General features: G+C 44.4%; 1 protein-coding gene across 5 annotated transcripts in view; it reads right to left on the reverse strand.

Annotated features, from left to right (window-relative positions):
• Positions 1 to 2,666: 2,666 nt before the first annotated feature.
• Positions 2,667 to 18,962, reverse strand: part of UNC13B (unc-13 homolog B) — a 205,786-nt gene continuing 189,490 nt past the window's right edge. For 3 of the 5 annotated variants that reach the window (XM_088157158.1, XM_088157156.1, XM_088157155.1), the window contains 7 exons: positions 18,166 to 18,222; positions 13,628 to 13,708; positions 13,088 to 13,235; positions 9,684 to 9,740; positions 7,070 to 7,162; positions 5,838 to 5,997; positions 2,667 to 4,636 (listed from right to left, as the gene is read on the reverse strand). In XM_088157158.1, the coding sequence (XP_088013284.1) occupies positions 4,351 to 4,636; positions 5,838 to 5,997; positions 7,070 to 7,162; positions 9,684 to 9,740; positions 13,088 to 13,235; positions 13,628 to 13,708; positions 18,166 to 18,222 (882 nt within the window). In that variant the 3' untranslated portion in view covers positions 2,667 to 4,350. The remainder of the gene's footprint in view (positions 4,637 to 5,837; positions 5,998 to 7,069; positions 7,163 to 9,683; positions 9,741 to 13,087; positions 13,236 to 13,627; positions 13,709 to 18,165; positions 18,223 to 18,962) is intronic. The other 2 variants (XM_014886034.2, XM_088157157.1) reach the window with 1 other exon arrangement.

Genomic DNA, 18,962 nt, shown 5'->3' on the forward strand with positions numbered 1-18,962 from the left:
ACCTCTAAAATCATCAGGCCCAATCATTAACCCAGCATTGCCAACTCCACCATTAAACCATGTCCCCAAGGGCCAAATTTACACATCTTTTAAATATCTTCAGGCATGTTCCCTCCACCACGTCCTTGGAAAGCCTGTTCCAGGGCTTGACAACCCTTTCAGTGACAAATTTTTTTCTTAGTATCTAACCTAAACCTTCCCTGGTGACAACTTGCCCCTAAACCTGGGTCAACTTGATGCCATTCCCTTGCTACTTGGGAGAAGAAACCAACCCTCACCTGTCCATTACCCTCCTTTCAGGTGATTCTAGAGAGGTGTAAGGTCCTCCCCAAGCCTCCAAGCTAAACACTCCCAGCTCCCTCAGCTGCTCCTCACAGGATTTGTGCTCCAGACTCTTCCCCAGCTCCATTGCCCTTCTCCGGACTTGCTCCAGCCCCTCAGTGTCTCTCCTGTAGTAAGTGGTCCAAAACTGAACCCAGGATTTGGGGATTTGGGTGCAGCCTCCCCAGTGCCCAGCACAGAGGGGCAGTCACTGCCCTGGTCCTGCTGGCCACACCATTGCTGATACATTCAGGGTGTCCTTGGCCCTGGGCACACCTGGCTCATGTTCAGCCCCTGTTGATCATCAATCATCCCCAGGGCCTTTCCCTCCCAGCAGCTTTCCAGCCACTCTGTCCAGCCTGGAGCTGCAGGAGGTTGTTTTGATCCAAGGGCAGGACCCAGCACTTGGCCTGGTTGACCCTCACACCATTGACCTCAGCCCATGGATGCAGCCTGTGCAGATCCCTCTGCAGAGCCTTCCTGCCCTCCAGCACATCAGCACTCCCACCCAGCTTGGTGCAAACTGGCTGAGGGTGCTCTTGATCCTCTCATCCAGATCATCAATAAAGATAAACAGGACTGGGCCCAACACTGAGCTCTGGGGACACCTCTGGTGACAGCCACCATCTGGATGCAGCACCGCTCGTCCCCACTCCCTGGGCTTGGCCACCCAGCCAGTGCCCACCCAGTGAGCAGTGCACCCATGAGCAGCCAGTTTTCCCAGGACATGCTGTGGGAAATGGTGCCAAAGGCTTTGCTGAAGTCCAGGCAGACACATTCCAGCCCTTCCCTCACCCACTACCTGGTCACCTTGTCACAGAAGGAGGTCAGGTGGGTCAGGCAGGACCTGCCTTTCACAGATCCCTGGTTTCCTGCCTGTGCCCATGATGGCATTCAGGATGATCTGCTCCATGACCTTCCACAGCACTGGGGTCAGGCTGCCAGGCCTGCAGTTCCCTGGATCTTTCTTTTGGCCCTGCTTGTAGATGGGCATTGTTTTTGCCAGCCTCCAGTCAGCTGGAACCTCCCTGGTGAGCCAGGGCTGGTGGTAAATGGTGGAAGAGGTCTGGTGAGCACTTCCACCAGCTCCTCCATGCCCTTGGGTGGATCCCATCTGGCCCACAGGCCTGTGTGCATCCCAGTGGTGCAGCAGGAAATGCATTTTCCCTTTGGATCATGGGGGCTTCATTCTGCTCCCCATCCCTGTCTTCCTGCTCACAGGGCTGTGTGCCCCAAGAACAATGCTGTTACTATTACAGACTGAGGCAAAAAAGGCATAAAGCACCTCAGCCTTTCTTATCCTGTGTTGCTGTTTCCCACCACACCCAATACAAAATGGAGCTTGTCCTTTGCCCTCCTTTTGCTGTATTTATAGACGTATTTATAACTGTTTTATATGGCAGTAGGCAGATTAAGGGCTCTGGCCCTTTCAATGTTCTCCCTGAATAATCCCACAATTACAAGTCCTTGTTGTCATCCCAAGTTGTCCCTTCTTCCAGAGGTCAGAAACTTCCCTTTCTTCTCCAATTTCCAGCCCAAGCTCTCTCTGTTCAGCCAGGCTGTTCTTCTTCACTCCTGGCTCATCTTTAGGCACATGGAGATGCCCTAGTCCTGCGCCTTGTGCCTTCAGATTTACTTCTTGAAGAATATCCAATGTTCCCCAATTCCTTTGCTCTTCAGGATTGCCTCCCAAGTGACTCTGTTGCTAAGCATATGCTAACCAAGGAAAAAATGGCATTTCAGATCACAGAAATTCAGAGACCCATGTTATCATGAAATATGAGTCGCTGAGTTATCTGACCTTGTCTGCTGCAAATTGGCAGAATCCCCAAAAATGAGGAGGGGGAGCAGTTTACTTAACATCAAGAAGGTTTATTCTTTCATCTCTTGTGCATACCATCTGCAGAATATTAATGTGCATAAGAGACTGAAAGTTATGAATCAAGTTTTGTATATAATTATTTTTCTTCATCTGTTATCTGCAAAGTATCCAACTGCCTTGTCTGAGTCTTTCCATTCAGCACCTTCAGGAGACTACCCTGAGTACAAAGGAAATGTGACATAAAGGCCAGACATGAGAAAAAAAGTAAGTAAGCTATTTTTTTATGCTTTTCCATGATGTCTCAGAGTATTATCAGAAGCCAAGGACTTCAGGGAAAGATGTCCCAGACAGAGGCACCATGGAGGAGGGGCTGAACTGTCTGACTCGTACTCCTTGCTAGGCATTTAAAGCACTAAAGAAATCTATGTCCTAAACCTGAATAATTTCCAAAGATGCAGCAGCGGTTCTCCTTCTATGATTCAGGAAACCCAATCACAGTTACACTCCAACAGATAAGTCTAAATGCTGCTAAAAGAGTTTATTAAAGACCATACTAACAGTTCTCATAACAATGGCACGTACAATGATTCAAAATCATGACAAATAGTGTGGAGTTTTGAAGAGTATTATTATAACACAACATGGACAAGAACAAAGCAGATGTGCTGTCTCAGAACTCTACAAGCAGGCCCATGAAATACAGGAGTCACATCATACAGCTACACAAGTATCAGAGAAAATAGAAAGGAAAAAAAGGTCATTCAATATGCAGTCCTTGAATTTATTGACAGTATTACAGTACTTTATGGGCAAGGACTGGCTTGTTCCAGCTGCACTTTCCAGAGCACAAGGGCAGCTGGAAAAGCAAAAATATCCCCAATAAAAACCCTCCAACAAACATGCCTCAGGTGCAATCACCACTCCAGACCTTCCTGCTTACAAATTTTCAGTCAGAAATTCTGACCTCCCTGCAATTACTTTGCTCAGGACAGTGTTTTGTTTCTTAAGAAAACAAAAGCAGGATGCTTCTTTAAGACAGTGCAAAAATATTTCAATGGTATTGTCAATGGTATTATAAGATAAATGACAATCAGCATGGATCAACCACAGCACGGCCAACAGCATCTCCAAGATCAGAAGCAAATGGACGTGCTGCCCCTTGACCAGCACTCCAGACTGAGGGCTTGCAGAGGGGAGGTGTGTTCCTCTTTCCCAGGCAAACCATCATTTCTGGGTTCATAGTGAGGAATGGTCTTAGCTACTCCAGGGTAATAAAATGCTACAGAAAGCCTGCAATATTAAATTATCCAATCCTCTGTCAAACACTAACAAAAGAATATTGAAGTGGAAAAAGCACATAGCAGCCATGTGATTCGTAATGGCTCTAACTCTACGACTCCAGCGCTGATCCCATCCCGCCCGTGTCGGTCACGGCAGCCCGAGCGTGCCTTACGGAGCCGAGCAGCTTACATCACCCCACGGCCAGCAGGGACTCCCAGAAGCACGTGGGGATTTGTATTCTCCGAGACACACCAGCTAATTACAGCTGCAGCCTGCTCCTGGTGCGCTGCCTTTGCAGCTTTTGGCTAGGAGATCTCCGGCCCCACCCCAGGCTCACAGCAGCACATCCGTGGACATACATTCACTCGGTGTGCATCCTCAGAGCCATCTGCAACCTCTTCTCTGAGCAGATGTCGAGGTGTCTGTATATCACGTTGGCATAATCTGTGTCAGAAGATCCCCAGGCAGCTCCACAGTACGTGAATTCAATGAGAGATAACTGTGCTTTGTCAACCCCCCCACAAATCATCTCCTCCCAATTTCCACACAGTTGTGTTTGCATCGTAGTGTGATTACGCAGAACCTTTTTAATGCCTGCCAAATTCAGAGGATAAAATCACAGTGCTGCATATCAACAAAACCCAGCAATTCCAGCCTCCAATATAAAATAATTTATATACACAAAGCAGAATTTACATGTTAAATAAGAAGAGATTGTCTCATTCTCTACGGTGTCTTACCCAGCTACTAAAAAATAAATAATTCACATCAGATTGATGGATTTGTTTCCTATACAGCACACGTGCGCTATCGGAGCTGACAAAGACAACATGAAAAAAACCTTTTGCAATTAATAAAAGAATTGTTGAACACTTGCACATATTGGCACAAGGCAGAAGAGGAAAGGGAACATTACACAGCTCAGCTCAGGTGCCTTCCTCTGTGGAGCGGGACTCAGATTTCAGCTTCACAAATTCCTTGGCAACTTCATCATTGGTTCTCTGAGAGAGAATCCTCAGGATTGTGAGTCCAGTCTCATCCATGTGAATCCTGCGCCCGAGGGGGCACCAGCAGGCACAGCTTCCTTTGTCTGCTATGTCTCTGAGCTGCATCACTGCTATCCCCAGAACCCGGTCCTCCCGGGCAAAGCAGTAATCCTTCACACAGACTTGGAGCTCATAGGCATCGGGGCCATCTTCATTCCCCAGGATGCTGTAAAACACACACAAGTTCACTTAGTGTCTGGACTGCAAAAACAAAGGTGTCAGCAGCTGACTGGAGAGCTCTGATACGTCACAGAAAATTCCTGTCTACAGAAAACCCTCGTCAGAGAGAAGTAAAATCTGCAGCATGTGCTCATTTTTGCCAATTTATAGCAGATAAAGAAAAGCTGGTTACTGAAGAAGAAAAAACAAGCAACCTTTCAAGCTGCCATTGCAACTTGTGTTTTAAACTGTGAAATGAGAGGAGCGGGAAACATTAAAGCCCTGCTAATAGATTTTCAACTCAGATGACTTTAAACATTTCTGCTTCTGCTAAGGGTGGCTTCATTTCAGAATCACTATTTTAATTAGATGAAGTCTTTGTTAAAGATTCAGGACCTTCCATTAATGTGAAAGCTAATAAAAATAAATCCCCAACCCTTCTGATGTTTCTAAAAGTAAAAGAATAAAAGGAACAAAATCTCTTCACTTAGAGGAAGCCTGCCTTTCCTCAGAGAATGGAACAATTAAATGAACACTCCCTTCTCTCCTTTCTCCCCCAGATGTTTACGGCCTTTTGCTGGTCAGTTCCCCTCATCTTACTTTTATACGTACAGCTGAGAGAGCTCAAGCCTGCAGCTCCCTCTGTTAAGCCTCCCAAGAAGGAATATGTCCTTGTAATAATGAAAGAAAATTAAATAAGAAGAGATCAATACTCGATGCTGAGAAACAGCAATTTTAGCAGTGCAACTTGCTACCAATTCCAAGGGCTGTATCCTTGGAAACTAGTTCCAAAAGTGTGTCCCACAGGTCAAGTTGGGATAAGAACACACATTAAGATTAAGAAATAAATAAAAATGAACTTTTAGCCTCAACTCTACCAATAAAAAATACGAAGTTCATTAAAATGACAGAGCACAGTAAAATGTGTTTATAGGAGACACAGAGCATTTCAAAAGGTAGCCAGAGGACACTGCTGGTATAGAACAAACCTCTGTGTCCCACCCACAGCAAAAACTTCCATAATCCAGCTTTTCTGCCAAGACACCTAAGACAGGATTTCTGCCAAGACACCTAAGACAGGACTATGCTACTGGTTCATATACTCTTTTTGGCCCTGAGCAGGCTGTCTGGGGACACTGGAATACCCTATCTGTCTCTCTGCATCTGCACTTGCCATGCCAGAACCTCAGGATATTTTTCACACTTACAAATGAAAGGTTTCATTGTATTTTGGAGCCCAGTTGTTGCTCTTTGACTTGGTTGTGAACTTCCTCTTCTTGTCACTCTGGTGGGGCCCAATCATGGTGATTTCAACAAAGGGACGGAACATGCCAGACGTCTGCCACTTCAGGTCGTTGGCTGCCACAACTGGAAAAGAGAGTCACAACCTGGTTTACAGCAAATACTCATTTGTAGTCATTGCTCTGGACATCCTTCAGCTCTGCCCTTCTTTTAATTTCTTGTTTCTAACTCAAATCATGACAGTGTTACAACACACATGGGCAAGACTTTTTTATAATGCACAGATATGCTTTTTTGATCTAGCTTAAGTTCTGTGAAGGGAATTTAATGTTTGGGACAGTATGTAACTTCTGCCATACAGATTGTCAAGAAATAAGCCCAAGAAAACAGGCACTCCTCCAGCTCGGGGCAGGCTGCCCTGACAGTTCCATGTTTACAGCACCATTATGTGTGAGATAAGAAAAAAAAGGGGCATTTTGGAAACCAGTATTAAGGTCTACGTTGAAAAGGAAAATGGGACTGCAGGTAAGACAAACAAAGCCCATGAGCTGCGGGTGGTTCCAGGATCCAGAATTATTAGCTTTTAATTCTCATTCTGCAGGTCAATGCAGGGACCAGACTGAAGCAGAGGAAATAGATCTGAAAATCAGCTTTTGCACTTCAGAGTAGATTTAACCAGAGGAGAGGCCTGAAGAACTGTTTATATAAATCTTCAGAGGAAATTGAAGTAGTTAAGTATGCTGTATTCAAGGGAAGGAGATGCAGGAGGAAAAGGAACCCTGGGATGAATCACTGCTTTGGCTATTTCCAGAGTGGCTGTTCAGGGATCAGTGTGGCCTTCAGGACGGGGAGAGGAGCCTGTGAACTCTCAGTGCTCTGTGATCTCTGGGTGTACACTGAGCAGTTTCGCAAGATCAGCCTGCCCTGTTCTCTGCAGCACAGACTAAACTGTGGCGCCTGGCGAGAGCCATCATCTGATTTTTGTTTACTTGCATGCATGGCTGCCAATAAACAACCGGGCTGTGCACTGCCATGTCACTGCCTGGACAAGCTCATTTGCTGTTTCTCTACGTGTCCCTGATGTGAAACAGAGAACACAATTCTGGCCTGAGGTCCCAGGAGCTAGCACAGAAATATCCTGACTGCAGCTGGAGATCTGCCCCGGCGAGCCTGAGCAGCAGCACAGGCTTTGCCATACCTTTCACCGTGACCTTGTGCTCCCCAGTTCCTGGGTGGGTGTACAGGTCGATCTGGATGGACACTTCTCCCACAGGATCATCCACACCAGAGCCTGTAGGAAGGAAATGGACAGCCCCCCATGCACACATGGATTACTGGTCAGTGGTGCAAGGTTTTGTGGCCTCGGGAAGACAATGTGGTGTTTTCACAGCACACCTCCCAGAGCCAGCTTTTCAGTCAGCACCCAGAATGTCGCGTAGTGCAAGATAACATCAGGCTCACATGCCCAACACAAATAAACACCAACACTTCTTCCATTCCACCAAAGATTGCATCCTGTTTAAAACACCAGTGAAGATTTTTAAAGAATTTAAAAGACCTAACACTCAACAGTGGACCTTCACAGAGAGCAAGGATTTTTCAGAGGTTCCTGCCAAGCTACTGTGTATACATGCAGGCATTCCAGTGGTGGGCATTGACATTCCTGTCTGCTGAGGGAAGAAGGGAGGCCAAAAAAAATCAACAACAAAAGAAAAAGGAGGAGAGGACATCACGCAACAGAGAAAATATAGGGGAAAAAATATATAGGTATAAGCTATTTGCACAGAGCCACAGTGCAGTCTCACCCTCCAATAACCTTTTTCATGTTGTACATCACCCAAAAGTTGTCATCCTGGCTGTTTATCTGCTTCCCTTTGCAGGACGATGAGAACCCCTTCTTTGTTGTGCATAAAAAATTATGAGAGAGAAGCACTCACAATTTACATACCTATTTCCCTTCATCAATTAGCCAGGGAGAAAATAAGACGTAGCTTCAGAAGAAAAAGATAATATGTTTGTAAAAGAGGGAGATCTCACGAACCTTACAATTCATGTACTATGATTTTTTAAAACTTTTTAAATTTTAATCATAATTATCATCATGTAATATGTGGAAATTACATTTTTCTGGGTAATAAAATTAAGATGTCATGTAAATTACAGAAAACGACTGCTCTGCAAAATGAAAATCAAGTTTTGTTAAGAGAGTGAGATTGATTTGACTTTCTCTTTGATAACTGCCTGACCTCACTTTGACAATTAGCAATGCTGTTGTAATTGAGATACCTAGAGGGTAATTGAGTATCTATGAATAGCAGTTATTTTGTCAAATTTGAGGGTAAGATACATTACTGAGTGAAAAACTGGACTGTTTGAAATTCTAGATAAGGAGATTGAAGGATATCATTACACAAACATTTTGATTAGACTGATCTAACAAGTCAAGTTTCACAAGAATGGTCTGCAGGCAGCAAAAACACTCATTTAAAAAACAAGAGGTTGAGTGCCAACCTGTGCAATTCTCTGAGGAAAATTACATGCCACAGAACTGTAGGCAGTGAAAGTCACATTTATATACCAGTAAAAGTGTCTGAGCAACCAAAACAGAACCTCATAGTATTACCTCAGGGTAGGTTCTCATTCTTGACCTGAGTACATTAAACAGTCTTTAGGCTGTAACAAATACGGTCTTCAACGTACTGTTTCCTCCCCCCATAGAAGGGCAATACTGCTTTATTTTCTGTATATAAGCACAGAGCTTTAAAATTGGGAGGCTTAATTATTGACCTGATCCATCTGAGGGTGTAGGTCTGTTACACTGTTGGCATTTTCCACAGGAACAGGCAGAATTACCAGCAGTATGTAATGGCCACATCCACAGAAACGCCAGCCACCAAACATTCAGGTCTTTATTGATCTTTAGTGTAACTAGTATAAAGGAGATACTGATGCCTCAGAAGAATGAGAGCAGAATCATCCCATTATCCTTGAAGAAGACAAAACTCGTATTACAAGTTTTTTCCTACCTTCATTCTTGTCTTTTCATATAAAAATCTTGTTCTATGAACTGAAATTTTCAGAGACAAAAAACTACTCTGAAGACTCTGAAGATGGCCAACAAAAAATATTCTGAGCATGTATAACTGCGTGCATACATGTGTGTACATTTAGGTGACAAGCAGATTTAATTCTTGACATGAAAGCCTCATTAGTACTGCAATGCTGAAAGGTGAAACTGCAGAACTGAGCTCGTGCAATGGGTTATAGATGCGTTTCACCTGAGATAATAAAAAGACTTTGGACAGCAAAAAATAAAGTAAGAGATGAAACACTGCAAGACTTAGTTTAGTGGTCTCATGGGCATCCAGACCTTTAGATAACCCCCTTTCAAGCCAGATGGTTCAAGCTTGGCCATAACCTTGAGTGCATATCCAACTGCCATGTATTACAGTACCCTTCTCAGCAGACCACACACATGCAAGCCCAGGATTTGAAACATACACCCCATGGTAAAGGGCAGGGGAACAAGTCTGCAGCATCTCCCAAAAAAACAGTCCATTTTCAAGACAGCTTTCACATCCCATGAATAAATCTCAAGCTTAGGAGCAGGCTTTCAGGCAAGGTACAGACTTCCAAACCACACAACCTGTGGCTCAGTCGGTGGGATGCAAGCATTTGGTGGAAGTTCACTTCTACACGGGGACTACAGGGAACAGGATTCTGGAAAAGGTTTCTGAGCATGGGCAAGATGACTTCAAAAGCAAGGCAGTTGGGTAATGTTGTTATGGTAACAACATTAATCTTGAACATACCCTTATCAGGAAGAATGTCCTCATTAGCGGTAAACCTTATACCTTTCCCATCATGCACTGAGACATGAATTCAAAAGGCAAGAAAGCAAGCAGGATAAAGAGAGAAGAGTATGAATTACAACACAATTAGCAATGTCACTTAAACACAAGGCAAATATTCTAGCTCTTAACAGACAAAATATCCTCATAGGTCTTCTGCACCAGGGTTTGGAGAGCAAGGCTGTCTGCAAGTAAAGCATCATCTGGGTTAAAACAAAACAGAATTTGTGCTGGCACACCTAAACTGCATCCCTGATCCAAACCTGCAGAGCAAACATTTAGTAGCATAGTGCAACAGAAGCCTATTCAGTAAGGAAATGAAAGCAGTAGGTACCTCACAAACTGGAAGGTGCAATCCCTGAGCAGAGAAGTAAGAGACACAAACAGCATTTAAATAATACTGCATGAAGCCATGTTCTTCCATGAGCTCGTGGCACTCACACACATGGTAACCTCATCTGGTAAGCAGATGTCAGCTGTAAAGAGTGGTGCTGTCCCTTCTGTTCCTCCAACCTGCATGCAGCTCTCCAAACCCATATACCAGCTGTGGTCAATGAGAAGGGTAAGCAAGTAATATCCTTCTTCAGCCCCAGTCCTGGGAGGGAGTCACAGAATCACAGAATATGCAGAAGTTGGAATGACCACAAGGGTCATTGAGTCCTACCCCTGGCCCTGCACAGGACCATCCTAAGAGTCACACCTTCTACCTAAGAGCATTGTCCAAACATTTCTTGAACTCTGTCAGGCTTGGTACTGTGACCAGTTGAGGAGCCTGTTCCAACCATCCTCTGGGGAAGAACCTTTTCCTGATATCCAACCTAAACCTCTCCTGACGCAACTTCAGGCTTTTCCCTCAGGTCTTGTCACTGGTCACCAGAGAAGAGATCAGAGTCATGCCTTTCTCAGAGATATCCCAGCACTGATTCTGCAGGTGTTAGGTGGTATAGTTCAAACCTTTCATTCCCCAAACCGGGTCCAAAATCCTCAAGCCTATTAATGCACAAGACACTAATGTGGACAGTGGTCTAGCACACCCAGTACTTGTAACCTACAGTGCCTTAGACTAAGCCACAAAGAAATGTCATCAGTCAGCTTTGAGATTTAACTGATGACCTCGTAACATGTGCATGTGATGCCCTAAAGCCAGAGCTTCATTCTTTCTAAGCTTCTTAAAAAATACATAAATACCCATGCACCCACTTCTGTGGCAGCCCTGAATATTCCTGCTTCTGAGAGGTAATGATAATGTTACATTATCTTTGTGTTTCAGCTAAATACTTGCCCTCAGTGAAGTTTTACAGTCAAATCATGCATTGCATGAAGCCACTTTCTCATATCAGCTTTGAATTTGTCACTTTTGTGACTTCAATGAACTTTTCTTACTCCAATTTAAGTACTCCTGACTGTAATATGGACTGCATAACATCAGTGCTGCACACTTTCTTATACCTTAGCTCAGCATGACAATTTAACAGTATCCACATGAAAAACTAGCTTAAATTAATTCATAGCTTGGCTATATAATGGGAAATATGTAAGCAGAACAGCAGAGATTGTAAGCACTCAAGTGTGCACTTAAGTTCCTCATTAAAATGGGGCTTGTGTGAGTGATGGCAACAGCCAGCTTCCTGGAGTCCCTAGTGGATGCAGCAGTCTTTGACCTATCTGGCCACTGGATGTCATCGTTGCTCTGCTGGGACACAGCTACATGACCATTCTCTCAAAGGTACTGATTTTTTATTTAATTTCAGTGTTTTAATGCAGTATGTTTCAACATAAGGAAGATCAGACTGTGCTGCTCTAGGCAGGGATCACAGAATCACAGAGCCATCACGGCTGGAAAAGACCTGCAAGGTCATCTAGTTCAACTGTGAATCCAGCACCACTAAAATCATCCCTAAACTATGTTCTCAAATTCAGACACCTCTTGTATACTTCTAGAAATCGTACACTTCTCCACCACTTCCCTGAGCAACTTATTCCAATGTCCAGCCACCTTTTCAATGAAAAATTAAACTCTAATATCTAACCTGAACCTCCCTCGGCACAACTTCACACCATTTCCTCTCATCCTTTCACTTGAGACATGGCAAAAAAGACCAACTTGTACCTCACAACCTCCTTTCAGATAGTTTCAGGTGTCCTCTCTGAGCCTCCCCTCCTGATGATTCAACCCATCAAAATTAAACCAAGTCCCTTTAGAAACAAACCCTGTTTTGCTCACAAAATCTCTGAACTCTCTACACTGTTAGGGGAATGCCAGTATTAAGCAGCCTCATCTGCACACAAAGGCAAGTGTGAGCTAGGGAATGCTTTCCCCTTGATCCTGGGGCTTGGTGTGATGACCTGCTGGCAGAGTTAGTACCCTTAGTTAGTCTGTGGGGTTACCAGCTCTCTCAGGCTTCGGAGGATTGAAAGAAAAAGGATCCCATGCAAAAAGACTGCAGAAAGACATGCCATGGAGTTTGTATGACTTTGCTGTTGGGATGAAGTAGCTTAATGCAAGGCTTTTAATTAAACAGCCTGAAAACGCAAAAGTACCAGTTTTTGTTTAGACCTAGCCCTTAGAAGCATCTGTCTCCTCTTACTGAGAATAGTCACATTCACCGTCAGCCAGTGAAGGTCCTTCACTGGAGACCAAATTATTCTGTAAAATAATATGGAGATGTTCACATGAAAGCAATGAAATTAACTGTTTACCCTTCCAAATTCAATGAAACATCACCAATAAAAGCCGTAAGGCTTCTCAGAGAGTCACCAAACAGTTGGTGACCCATCCGAGCAGCTTATTAATATATTGTCGTGATCTGTAACCGTCTAGCTCCCACATACCCTGTACTGGCCGCAGACAAAACAGTGCATTTGTTGCTCTCCTGGGAGACCTCTCTCTTTGCAGCCTGCAGCTCCGTGACTCATCACATCCCTGTCACTCATCCTTAGTCAGGCCACACGGGCTGTGACAGCAGCTGGCCTGTGACACAGGCACCGACTGGTTTCTGCAGTGGTGTCTTGCTGAAATGGTGCCTCACACCACCACACAAGCCTCAGTACAGTAACTTCGAATTGTGCTTAAGCCACCCACCCACATTCATTCATGAAACATGACTGGTAAGTGAGGATTGCAGAGAAAGAAAGGCCACAAACACCCCAGGCCTTACGTTTTGCTTATTTCTGCTCTTTCCAAATGTAGTCATGGAGTGGCAAATAACCCCCTTTCCCTCCTTCCCAGTTTCAAAAGCTCTGAACTGCCACACTTTCAGAAATGTTACTGCCAAAAGCACTCTACAAACTGGCAGTACAAGGGAGAGAAATTATGAGCAGAGCCAAGAGCTCCATTGAACTCTGCCAACACAGAAGAGTCTTACCCTGAGCTGTCTGAGACTGGACAAATGTTTTGATAAGTGTGTCCGTGGTCTGGGTGTAGAGGGAGAGAGCATATCGAAGTGACTGTAGGTCTGGACTCTTCTCCAAGAAGGTTTTCTTCAGACCATTCCCACCAGCATGGAAATATTGCTAAGAGTAAAAAGAAACAGGAAAGGTAGTGAGCAAGAATTGCAACTAGCAATCAACACGTATGTGCAGTTGTGTGTATGAATAGGAAACAACTGGAAAAATTCACAAAACAGCTTCAGTACTGGAAACCCAGCTCTCAGACCAGCTGATACCAACTGCTCATGGCATTCCTCTTCCAAAGCACTTAAATATGAATATGTTGACTCCCAGCACGCCAGTCCCCTGAACCTCTTCAAGTGTACACAAACATGGCAGTGTTGTCTTAGAGCCCTTATCACTGTGACAGCAGGGACAAAGTCCTGCCATCCCCTGAACTAGGACAGGCACTGTCCTCCCAGAGAGGATGTGGGGATGGAGTGGGGAATAGCAGAAACAGAAATGGAATCACTCACTTTGATTGTATCCAGTGCCAGGTCCAGAACAGCACACTGCTTTGGAGTGAGGCTCCTGGTTTCTTCTCTCACCATATGATCCTGCAAACAACCATTGTATTTGACATGAGTGTGCTGTCAGAGGCTTAAGGAAAAGGAGTCCCCAATATCACCAGTTTCTCTGGATTCATGCTGTATCTATGTGGCAGCAGCGTTAATTCAGCTGTTCAAGGAATGTTTAATGGAGTCTCAGAGTCATTTATTACAGCTTAACTTGGAAATAAACTAATTTTCTCTCTTTCTTGCAGGCACAGAAGACATAAATAAGGGAAGAACTGGACAAAGGTAAGTAACAATTTAAAATCAGTTTGTTTCTCAAGAAAACCCAAACAGAAGCCTGCCTGCCACCACTGTCATTCTAGAAAAGCCACAACTCTCCAAATACAACCTAAATCAAGGAATTCTGAGAACCAGGCATTAGTCAAACTTGTTATATGTGTGTCTTTGTGGATTTTTTTAACTCTTCCAACTACAAAGGTCACTAATTCATTCTGTTATTTGTGTAAAAGAAGAAAAACAAAACAAAATAGGTTTGTTAAAAGAAGACATTGTTCCCATTTAGACCCACCAACTCTTACAGCAAAAAGCCAGTAATCACTTGGGAAAGAATTCCCTTTTCTGCAGTGGAAGCATATTCTTCTTAGATTCCTGGCTGACTACAAGGATGTGCCAGCCCTTGGCATTTCACTAAGCTCTTTCTCTCTGATGCTTAGTCTAGGTCTCAGGGGAAAACAGCATATTCTAGGAAGTCAAAGCTTTGCACAAACCCATATTCTACCTGAGCAGATGGAGGGTCAGACCAGTTACTTCAGGTTGGGTTTTAAAGCATTCATAAAAAAGATGCAGGCAAATCAGGCAAAGGCTCTTTACCCCTACTTAAAACATGCCATAGGCCCCCTAGACACCTTCCAGGAGACACATCTGCTAAACTGCCTCCCTGTAAAGCACACCTAGTGTGTGGCATCATGTGTGTGTTTCACAGGGACAGACCTGCTGGCTATCTTGCAGCTTGCTGATTCCTCACACTGCCTGGTGCTGTCCTCATTCATTATCCACTGCAATCCATCTCCTGCCTGATGGAGACAGGGCACTCTGTAGTCTAGAGGCAGCACAAGGCATTTGCCACACTTCTCACAGACATCTGGCTATCAACTTTACACAGTTGCAGCCTTGAACTGCACACAAGATGCCTCTCGTGGTGTCAGTTTCTCAGACAAGTTCACACCCTGCTTTCTTACGTAGCAGCGATGTGCCTCAATGTGCCTCTTTCCCCAGACAGGATGTCCCTGCTCTGGGCACTGTGTGCAGGGCACAGTACTTGGTGAGCTGCAGTGTGCCTTCTATTGTGATATGCTGTCCTGAGGGGAGCAATAGATCTCCTCCTTCTTCCTCGTGAGCTGGGGCTAATTCAATTGAAGATGATGTGGCTTCACAGTTCAGTACACAGAGGGTAAAGCGTTCTTTTCTCTGTCTGACAGAGAGATTAAGTGCAAAATCAGCCAGAGCCCAAGGCCATGTTTATGGGAGAGGCCAGTTAAGTCAGGGTAGCTGTGTTCCCAATGCAGAGCTGCTTTCACATCTGCTAAAATTACTTTCTAGGCCTGCCTGCCAGATTGCCCCAACTGCCACAGAAACCAGGTGGTCAGCACTTTTCCCTCAAACACCTACAGAGCTCAATCAGCCCCACTGAGAGGCCACTCCACCCGTGCCCATGCTGTCAATGCACAGCAACACATCGCTGCTTTCTCTGAGTTTCCCAGTGTCATTTTCTTCAACACATTATGTAAAAATAACCCAGAGACTGGACTGGTAATTTTTGCACCTACTCAGAGAGGAACCCACGACTGTCATTCCTGTGCATACCTGCCCTCTGCAAATCCCACACTGTTCCTATAAAGAACTGTGCACAGTGCTACCTTGCACTTCCAGATTGCCAGCCAGGAGCAAGAAACAAATATTTACATCAAATAATTATGCAAGTTCAAGCAGAAGAAGTAAAAAAGAAAACAAACAACCCAATGCCAAACAATCCAACAAACTTCTCCTGATCTCTCAGACTCATCCTTGTATTCTCCACAGGTATTTTCAGAAGAAATTCTGCGGTCAGAGGCTGGCTATTTACCCTGGAGGCAGCACAAGAGAGAGGAGGCAGCTGCTCCCTGCTCCAGTTGCTGGCTATTAAGCAAACTGAGCAGAAAGAGCCTGATAATAAGTGGGAGGCAAATATGTGGCACCCAAGGAGCCAGGTTTATGGCTGGCTCTCTGAGAATTTTAAAATACACTGTGAAATTGATTTGTCATCAGGACAGGAGCCTGTGCTTGTCAGGTCTGTCAGTCTCAGTTTTCAGCTGAGTTATCTGATTCAGTAGGGCTCTGTTCTCCCTGTTCTATTTAAGACCAATAAAGCTTAAAATCCATCCCCTAATTTTCCCAGGCTTTTAGTGGAACTGAAAAATGTGGAGTGGGGGTCTGAAGAACCATGCCTTCCCTGTTAGTTTGTATGTGCCTACAAAAACAAAAGAAAAAAAATATAACATCCACAATTCTTACACAGACTCCAACAATTTATACTCTTGTAGCACTCCTATTCTACTGGAAATTTTTTGGACACAATGTCATTTCCTTTATGGTCTCCCATAAAATTCAGGTGCTTTCACACTTGAGCACAACTCTCTTGTGACATATAAAATCCTGTGTACCTGTACTGCTGCAGTTCTATATGCAGATATGCAAATAAAGGCTTGAACACACACCAGGGCTTGCCTGATTTGCATGATTACGTGCATTTCTAAAAATGCAGTCCAGAGTCACCAAAGTTAAGCTTTACAGTAATTGAATTGAAGACAGGCTGCTGCCGAGGGACAGTCTTCACCTGACCAGTGCAAATGGAAACCAGCAAAGCTTCCAGCCTATTCCTGGCAAAAGGCACTCTGTATATGCTTAGAAATTCCAGTAATGAGAAAACATGAAACAAGTAGAAGACAACAGTGCATTTCAGTGGCCATGACCAAGAATGCAAGCAAACCACAGGAATTCACGGACTGTCCTTGTGACCTGGGGGAAGAAACAGCAAATTCAGAGTTCTGTCCTTAGACACCAGGAGTGTATGTAAAAGGCAGGGATGGTTTCTTTTCCTCCACATGATGAGTTCTTGCTGATGCTTTTGCAAGAGAAAGGGGAAACTCACAAGAAACAGGACACTTGGATGCTGTGGTTCAGCTGCCACTCTCCCAGGCTGGCTACAAAGCTCCTTTCCTCCTTTCTCCCTACTTTTCCCATGGAAGCACAGGAAGCAGGGAAGGAGATACAATCCTCATGAGCCACCATGTCACCAGGAATGCCAGCCTGACCGTGGGAGTGCATAAGGCCATCACTCAGCACAAGTGACAGCTATTCCCCCGGGAAGCCACACTTGGAGGTTTATGCTAGGTGACTATTAACTGCTATGCACCAGCCTCAAAATGTAGCTGGAGAACAGGTGCACATCTAATGACACACCTGCATGCCCTGATCGCTTGCTAGGACTGCTAATAAGCACTGCCTTAAATGAGCTGTGTACTGGCCACATAAACATGTTTGGAAAATGTGTCTGCTGGGCAAGGGACATAGGTATATGAAGACAGCTGTATTAGTGTGCAAGATAAAACCAGAAAACTATAGGAAGGGACAAATGTATTTTGAAACTGCAGTAATCACTTAGGAGAATGTCCTTCGCACTGGGAAGATTTCCCTGATCATGCTCTGACACAGAGTTCAGGTCCAGCTACAGCTCCCTCACAGCAGACCGTGCACTGTGACACTTCAGATTTAAACCTCCTCCTCTTGCACAATGCCAGTCTTGTAGCACAAGTGCCACCAGAGCACAGTGCCATCTGAGTGCTGTAAGGCATCACTATTTTCATACCATTCCTGTCGTGATCAGTGAATTAGTGCTTGATTCACTTATGATGAGGTGGCGTGCACTTCGTAATGCTCATGTCATGCACTGTCACGTCATGCACTGTCAAAACACATCAACAGAGCCTTCATGCTAAATGCCAGCTTGCCTGTGAAGGGAGCCCACGCAGAAGGAATTTACAGACACAAGCTCTCTTCCATAAGCAACAGTTATTTTTTTAACAATCCATGTAATTCATCCACAGCTAACACAAGTGTCTTTCCAACCATTAGGGACTCCCTTTCATAAATGGGGATACGGAGGAGCTGGCGAGATATTGAGAAATCTTCTTTTTTTTTCATTTTAAATCAATGTACCAGACTTAACACAGTGTATACCAAAGAGAAAAACTACTTTGATGATTAAACGCACAGTAAGATTTAATGTTAAGCACTATGCTAATGTTAGTAGAATGCATTTAAAAGCACATTTAATGCATTTAAAGGCATTTCTCTACAACTGCATTTAGCGACAAACCACTGGAAGCACAAGACATGCTAATCACTACCACACTTCCATGCTTACACATAGGGACATTATTGCAAGCCATGCAGGACAATACCTTCAACTTTGACAAGTGGCCCAGTTCCTTAGCAGCACTGAAAATCAACTGTGTGCCCTATGGTTGCAGAAGTTAGAAAAGAAAGGAAGGGGGAAAAAAAGGGTTATAAACAAGCTCCACATATATTTCCTTTAAGCAAGTCAAGTCAGTTCACAGCAACTGTATATCATCACCCCAAGGCCAGGTGCAACAACTGGACTCCTTGCCAGTTTATTACATAGTACAAATCCTGCCATTTGTGTGGAGACCACATCAGGATCTATTTCAGAGCACAATATCTTGCTAACTAGTTCATTCTTGCTTACAGCAGCCATTCACCTGTACAGGACAAACCTTCAAATGCATTGCACAAGGTTGGGGTGAAGGCCATGTCCAAACACTCCTATTTCACATCTAAATACACATGAAGACAAAAGGACTGGCCACTGGAAAAGATCACACAACCCCAAAATTATGGGAATCTGTCTACAGAGCTAGGACCCAGTCATCATGGTGGGGGCAGAGCACAGATCAGATCACAAACAAAACTGGAACTCAGCTGTTCAGGGGTGAGAGATTGCCAAAGTCTAGAGCCTACTACAGCATCACCTCCAAATGTCCAAGAGCTTGGCCAATGGCTCTTCTTCCCCCACTGTGCCTTACTGAAACTGCATAGCCAATGAGGAAACATAAAGGGAAGATGAACTCCAGTGACAGGAAATCTTGCTTCAAGGCTCTTCACCACTCTCACTGTAAAAAATGCCTTCCTTTTACCTAGCTTAAATCTACACTCATCTGGTTTAAAAGCACGCTAACTA

Source organism: Sturnus vulgaris, chromosome Z (genome assembly GCF_052056855.1).
Source record: "Sturnus vulgaris isolate bStuVul1 chromosome Z, bStuVul1.hap1, whole genome shotgun sequence".
NCBI lineage: Eukaryota > Metazoa > Chordata > Aves > Passeriformes > Sturnidae > Sturnus > Sturnus vulgaris.